The sequence below is a fragment of the Olea europaea genome, unplaced genomic scaffold (assembly GCF_002742605.1).
Source record: "Olea europaea var. sylvestris unplaced genomic scaffold, O_europaea_v1 scaffold1167, whole genome shotgun sequence".
Taxonomy (NCBI): domain Eukaryota; kingdom Viridiplantae; phylum Streptophyta; class Magnoliopsida; order Lamiales; family Oleaceae; genus Olea; species Olea europaea.
In genome coordinates this window covers 16,152-24,186 of record NW_019229074.1, presented here as the reverse complement: position 1 = coordinate 24,186, position 8,035 = coordinate 16,152, and the positions used below count along the sequence as shown (strand labels likewise).

The window sequence follows — 8,035 nt, the reverse complement described above, 5'->3', positions numbered from 1 at the left end:
TTGAGTTGGGGTTTTGGTTTTCGGGAACCATGTGTGCGGCCGCATGTAATTTTGCCTGTGCGGCCGCATGGTCTTGATTTTTGTCTCCACTTTCGTCACTTGATAACAAATTGATCCAAATCGATTCGGCTTTCGACCCGAACATGAAAGTTGCTCCATTTTGAGTCCCGAACATGGTTCCATCCATGGTTTCTTGAACGAGCAATCACATCGCTTGTTTCACTTGTTTTGCCCTTGATCGCGTCATTGGTCCGTCATCAACTATCAATGGGTCTCGTCTCGCACTTGCCTTCGTCGGGCTCGACTCCTGGATCATATCAATATTACTATAATGTTGATAAGTAAATCGCGGATTAAAACCGAACCAAAACGCAAATTATGGTTTGGTTTTGAGTTGAAAATATAGTACAAATCGTTCAAATCGAACCGCGTTCACCCCTACCTTTAGTCAATTTTCCCCACGTAATATGTCAACTTCTTGAAATCATCCAAATATACACATTTCTCACTTCTTGGTAACATGAAGCAACTCTCATTTCATCTTCTTTAAATTAAATCATTCAAGTTCTTTACTAATTCCAACAATAATTTACTACTACATACTGAAAATTAAATATGGGTAAATTAGGAAATATCTTGAAAAAATCTAATTTTCCAACGACATTAAAGAAAATTACTCAATCCGTGTAAAAAATGAAACAAACCTATATAATTAAGACGGAGACCGTAATATACAGATTTTGAGCAAACGAAGTGATGAATTGGATTAATCTTTTTGTTATTTAATTTACGTATACAGATGTGTTGATCATATATATTGAAGTTTTTCAATTTCGGTATGTTGGATTCCCTGACGCGACTACTGTGTCTATATCGTATAATAATCCTATATGGTTGAATGACAACCATTTTTTTTTTTTTTTTTTCTCTTTACACTGTTCTTCATCCCTTCCCTTCCCTTCCCTCCACTCAATTCCTCCACCTCCCATAACCACCACTTGTTAAGGTGGGCTGCAATTTCGTGATATTATCTCTCGATCAAATCCGTGCAAAAAAAAAAAAAAAAAAAAAATATATATATACACGCGCACGCGCACGCGCGCGCGCACACTCTCACATACACATACACAGACACATTCGAATTTATTTATACTTCTAAATTTAAGAAGTCTTTGGCCTCATTCGATGAGACTTTTTAAACGTTAAAAATTGCTTATAAGATTAAAAAAATATTTTTTTAACTTGTTTGGATAGTTTTTTGAAAGAGAAATGGTTTTAAAGAAAATTGATCAAAAATATTTTTTTCAAGAAGCAAACCCTGCCAAACTGCCCCTTTTATAGTTCAGATAAGCCATTTTGGACCTTAATTTTGCATAGAAAACTATCAAGTAGTACTTCATGTTTACATACCATTGATAGTGACCATTCTCTACCTATAATCCTTTTGTGTAAAGAGGCTTTGGGACTTTTCAAGTCAACTGCAAACTGCATAGATATTTACTTAAAATTAAGGGAAAAATAATCGCTTATGTTAATCTGCTTATCTATTCTACAACCGTATTTAAAAAGTGTGTCAATACAGTACATTTGGGACACGTTACCTTTGAAAGCAAAAGGCATTGAATTTTCAATACCCAAAACAGCTTTTTTTTATGAATTTATTATAACAATTGAATCATTCAGCTTTTAATTATTACTTTGGTAGTTGCTTGTGATTGCTGTGAAGCGAAGGTGGACTCAATTGATAATGAAATGGAAATTAATCCATGAATTAAATGTAAAAGAAGTTGAAAATAAAACAACTTTTGTGTTAAAAATTTTAAAAGGAAAAAAAAAGGTTAAAAATGATGTTGCCCACAAAGAGTGGGAATAAATTCTATCTTAATCTTGGTAAATATTTTCATATTTGATCAACTAATTCCGAATTAAATGGATGACCTAAACTTTTAGGGGTCAAACATTTTTTCATTAAATTATTGAAAATTCGATGAGAATTTTATTTTTGTTATTTTATCGAAATATTGGGTTTTAGTTCATTTTGGTTTGTCTAAATAAATACATCTCGAATATATTGTATTTCAATATGAATCAATGATACATGTCCATTTTCTATTTATTCGTTCGATTATCTGCACTTTTTGCGTCAAAAACTCAAAAATAAAGAATATGTACAATCAATCAAATCTTTATTTTGGAAACAAATGTGTCCGTGAGTTTGTATAAATGTTTGGAGAGAAAGCTCCAAGAATTTTTGTACTTTCTTTTTCTTAATCTCTTATTTTGAAATTAACTCATATTAACCATAGCGAAGTGTGTAAAAATGAAAGAAAACTCGAATATCTTATCTGAAATACGAATTAGGTAGGATCAATGTGCCACATAATGACTATAAATTTAGTCTTTTTTTCCCCTATTATATGATTTCTGAGAAATTAAGATAAATGAGTGGGGTCATAATTAGGAATATGGCCAAAATGACTAGCTTTATTCAAGTTGGTTTCTTTTATCATTTAGTTGAAGTGATGGCATTTTTCACCAACTTAGAAATGTCAAGTGCACGAGACAAAGAGATCCAAACCTCATTGTTTGACTTGCCATCAAAATAGTTACTAGGTGATAGGCCTCGTACAAATACACTAAGGTCGTGTTTGATACGTTGTTTTAATATGAGCATATGGATAATAGAAATAAAATTATAACTTTTTATTTTATTTTTTAGTACTATCTAATTTCTGTTTAGAAATATGTCATAAGTTCATACTAGTGTTTTGACACGTTTGATAGCACTTAATAATATTGCATGATACAATGAACAATACCTCAATATGTTTTCCTTTTTGATGTTGTTCAATATTTAATAAACTATCTTATTTTTATTTAAATATATGTATATTAGCTTTTTACTTTATCTACACAACTAATAATAAAGATCATTAACCAATGAGACATGGTAAGATGAAAGCAGCCAACTCATGTACTAGAAAGATGGTTTGTGTAATGTTACGTACAATGACAAAATATAGCATAAGAAATTGGGAGAATGCCACAAGTATTTGTGCTACATTTTAGAGTCTGTTTGGCAGGATTTTTTAAAATCAAAATCTGTTTTTGAGATTTTGAATATGTTTAGATAATTTTGTAGAAATATTTTGTTCGACTAGAATTTTTTTTGGAGAAAGCTATTTTGGACTAGAGGAATTTGTAAAGGAAGTGAGCACAAAATAACTTTCTCCAAAAATTCTTCTATTATAAGCAAAAGTAAACAATGAAACCCTACCAATCAAGTCCTTAGTTTCTAGGGTTCAATTCATTATTGGACTAATTTCCTCTATAATGACTCGGTCCATCATGGAGATATGGAGAAGATTTTGTTTTTATCTCCCATAAAGATTAATCAAATAATGCTCTAAAAAATCATATCTTTACCGTAAAAAAAATAAATAAATTAGTATTATCACATAAAGTATATGTTTAACCCATAATACTAGGGCTCTGTTTATTTAGATTTTTAATATATTTTGATAAAAGTTAATAGAATAAGGGTCTGTTTGATTGCGAATATGGAATTTAGGTGGAAAGAAAATGAATTCCAGGGAATTGAATTACCTAGAAATTGTTTTCATGGAAATTGTAAATTATTGTGTTTGATTGTATAAACTTTTCATGTGGAAAATGTTGAAGTAAAAGTATTTTTTGATGTTCGTTTGACTTTGTTTTACGTGGAAATTGTCAATTTTAGGGATATCCTCTTTTACAATTATTCCTAAAATTTGTTCCCATTGCCAACAATTAAAAAAAATAAAAAAAAAGCAAAAAAAATAAAAATAAAAAAAGGTGGAAAACCAAAAACCACCTATCCCCTAGGAAAAAAAAAGGTGGAAAATCACGCTTTAAGGTGTTGTACCTAGAAATTCATGGAAAATCAATTCCCTGGAAAATTTTGTCAATCAAACAGGTCAAAAGTGGAAGTTGGAATTTGAATTCCAAGTTCCATGGAAAATTTCGTGCAATCAAACGGGGCCTAAGTAGTTGAAAAGTTATGGAATCATAAAATCTGATATTAAAATTCATTATTTACATTAACTTAAATTTTAATTGATTTTTAAGCTGAACCTATAATTTATTTTCATCTTTTGTGTCCTCTAATATTATTTTACTTGATGTTTTAAACACACTCCAAATGTTTGACTCAAAGTTGCAAGTTTGGAAAATTATTTAGCCCTTGTTTAAGGCCCATTTTTTCCATTAAAATTCATTCTTTAACAGTGATTTGATCTCACTTCAATCACATATTTTTTAATAAAATAATATTACACTTAAATTTAAAAAATTTCTTTATTTTTTAACCACATATTTCTTATTAATATACTATTCAAAAATGCAATTTTCAGACAAGAATGGGGCTCAAACAAAAACTTATACGACTCTTTTTTTCATTAAATTCCTACCCCCATCCTTTTTCTCAAAAACTCTTCCAAGTATGAAACGGCCCTTTAATGAAGTTTTGATTATGCAAATATGAGAGAATAAATTCTAAAGCTCATAAAGTAAACAGTCAAATTAATTAATTATTAATTTATTCCCAAAAAAAACCCATTTTAATCACGAGTATTCAACTATGTGGGGGACATATAGAGACACACATGCGTATGTATATATCTAGGGGCAGAGGAGGAAATACAAAGAAATCGCGGCTGAAGATTCGGACTTTTCCTAGGTGTGACCTTATGAGCAAAAACAAAAATAAACTCAAATCCTAAAATTTTGAAATGTTTCGTAGTAAAATTCTTGACACAAATCTGAAATTTCCCTCAATACCTTTTGATTATCCTTCATATAACAGCCCAACAGATCTTGATCCTTTGATTTAGTCTAACAAACACACACGTGTCTGTCTTTCTCTTTGTTTTTTTACTTTTCCTATTGCTCACATTTTGCTTTCATGCATGGAATTCTCCTCCTACTAAAACACAAAAAAGAGAAAAAAAAAGAGAAAAAAAAAGAGGAAATATATGTGGAGTGTATGTAAATGCAGAGAGAGAAGGGGTGGGTACAGAGAAATATTAGGAAGAAAGAGTCTTCTGTTCTGTTAATTCTATTCTTGATCGGCTGTGGCTAGTTCAAGACCCGACCCACCTGTTCAAAAGTTTGATTTTGTCTGCATTAAATTCTTGAATCTTTTAACATTAATATAGGTAGAGTCATTTATATGCCTTTTTTTCGAGATTACAGTAAATATGGAAGTCAAGAGAGTTTTCCTTTTGTTCTGGGTATGATTTTTACTTCCCAAAACTGATCCAATCACTTGTGCAATACCGAGGTATAGTTTTTGTGATTTCTGCTGAATCCTTAGTTCCAGATTTGAGATTTTTCTTTTTTGGTTTCGTAACTCGTTGCTATTTTTCTGATCTGGGGTCTGTTTCTTTGTTCGTTCAACTATTTGGGTCTTGTTGGATCAAGAAATACTGCATTGTTGTGCAATTTGAGCTTACTGGTTGCTTGTGAATCTTGATTTTAGTATTGATTTTCTTGGTCAGTTCGAATAGAATTATTCAATTCAATGGCGGAGGAACAAGAATTGAGATTTGTTTGCAAGTTGTGCAATAAGAGGTTCCCATGTGGGAAGTCACTAGGGGGTCACACCAGGTCTCATGTAATTGCAAATTCTGCTGAATCTGAAGAAAAATTTGAGTCAAATATGAAAAGGATCTCTTCTTTAGGTGGGGCAGGGAAGATTATCATAAATGAGTCGAAGGTTGTTGAATTTGCTAATGGGCAATCCATTTATGGCCTTAGAGAAAATCCCAAGAAAACGTGGAGGGCTGTGGATTCGACCTTTCCTCTGCCACAGGAGAAGGTTTGCAAGCAATGTGGTAAAGGGTTTCAATCGTTGAAAGCGTTGTGTGGTCACATGGCTTGTCACTCGGAGAGGGAGAGGGGCTTGAAGGATGATCATTCTTGGACGAGTGAGAATCAGAAACTAGTTATGGATAGTCATTCAGATACTGAATCAGAGGACAGGATTTTGAGAACTAGATTATCAAAGAGTAAGAGGTTCAAGAAAATCATTGTCAAGTCGTCCTCGTTTTCTTTAGCTAACAATGGTTCTTCGTCTGTTTCTGAGATTGATGAGCAAGAACAAGAGGAAGTAGCTATGTGTTTAATGATGTTGTCTAGGGATTCAGGAACTAAAGGCGGCGTGAATTCAGTTGTTGAGTCTTCTGATAATAATTCAGTGGTTCTTGAAACTAAATCTTCTTCTATAGATATGATAATTGGAAGAAAGGAAGGCCTAAATTATGTTAACAATAATGACGAGACACTCCAAATGAAGAAAATTGGGGATAGGATGTTTAAAGGTAGAGCTTTGAATGCAGAAATTGCTCAAATGGAGAAATCTGATTCAGGGTATTTCTTAGATGAATGTGCTAAGGTTGAGTCTGATGGATCTGTCGATGGATATCACAGAAATGGTGCTTTCGGTGAATGGAAGAAGCCCCCGATGGGTGTTGGAGTTAGAGGCGAGGAGCCGGTTTCTGAATTCAAGAAAAGCTTGAACGTAATCAAGAGTTATAAAACAGAGCTTAGGAAGGAGGTTGCTCAGGAAAATGGATATGATGATGCTCGCAAATTTTCAAATTCGGCTAGAAATGAATCACGAAAGAGAAAACATAGATTTGAAGTTCCTGGATTTTGGAATGAATCTGATAGGAATATGAAAAAGGGCTCTTCAGACGATCAGGTATGCGACAATGTTCAGAAAAAAAGTAAATATGAATGCTTGAACTGTAAAAAGACCTTCAATTCATATCAAGCGCTTGGTGGGCATAGACCCTGTCACAAGAAAAGTAATGCCTTTTCCGAATCACAATATGAAACGGGCGAGAACAGTCAAGGTGATGTGAATGACTTCAGAACTGCTTATAAGCTAGGAGAGTCTACTAACAAGAAAAAACTGATATCTAAAATTTCATCTCATGACTCAAAGAAAGGAATTAAGTCGAAGAAGAACAAATTGCACGTCTGTCCATTCTGCGACAGGGTTTTCAAGAATGGCCAGGCTTTAGGTGGACACAAGAGGTCACATTTTATTGGTGGACACGAGGAAACTAGCAGTCGAACTCCAGTACTGAAGCCGGAGCTTCCAGATTTACTTGACCTTAATCTTCCGGCTCCTGAGGTGGACGAGGATGATGGCCATGACCAGTTCTTCCGGCTAGGTTGGAAATGAATGCAAGCCTTGCTGAGACTGCTGGTTGTGTTGACGGCTTCTTGAAGATGCTACAATATACAGACAATGTGGTGCCAATGGTACTCATTTGAAGTTGTTTTGCTCATATCGACTGTAAGAAGCTCACCGATCCTATTCTGAATCTCCATTTTGTTAGACCCAAGAATATGCTACAATTTTTTCCAGACTTCAAATTTATCCATTTATTTAGTTTTCAAGCAATGGCATTATAATCAATATGTTTATGTCAGTTAGTTCTTTGACTGAAGACTAGAAGCTAAGATTAATTCATTTTAGTTATGTGCTGTCATTCATTTCCTTTTAGTTATGCAATTTGAAGCATTGAAGTCAATTGTGTTCACCATTGTATGAATTCTTAGATGAGATTTAATTGCCTAATGATAACTTTTTATTGGGATTTAGAAACTGAAATAACGAGGTTTAAAATTCGCAGCAGAGATTGCTATCATGGCTGTAAAATATGCGGATTATTTTTTGCTGCTATACTTGGATATAACCGTATATGGAGTTGCCGCGGATCTGCTTATTTCATGAAGTTTCTTTTGGACATAATCTTGCAACTTGATCAATATGATATAAATTTTCTTTTGTTTTCATTTCTTTTTCCTTACTCTTTCATTCATCGGTTCCCTCAGCCAAATTTGTTGTTACTTCGGTGGTTGCTTCTAGCATTGGAAACTAATATGATTAACTAATGTAATTGTCACCATCATTGCCTTTCACAAGAGAAAGGACAGTCCTTAAGCATGTCGCTTTAGTATGCAATAGAAGACACAACTTGAC

The 8,035-nt window shown here is 33.2% G+C and overlaps 1 protein-coding gene across 1 annotated transcript; it reads left to right on the top strand.

The window, feature by feature from the left end:
- The first annotated feature begins 4,777 nt into the window (after positions 1–4,777).
- LOC111373804 lies at positions 4,778–7,583 on the top strand. Its single transcript, XM_022996367.1, has one exon. The coding sequence runs from the start codon at positions 5,561–5,563 to the stop codon at positions 7,229–7,231; it is 1,671 nt and encodes a 556-aa protein (XP_022852135.1). The 5' UTR covers positions 4,778–5,560; the 3' UTR covers positions 7,232–7,583.
- The last annotated feature ends 452 nt before the right edge of the window (positions 7,584–8,035 follow it).

Coding starts and splice junctions, on each gene's coding strand:
- LOC111373804 (XM_022996367.1), top strand. CDS start 5,561: ATGGCGGAGGAACAAGAATTGAGATTTGTTTGCAAGTTGTGCAATAAG.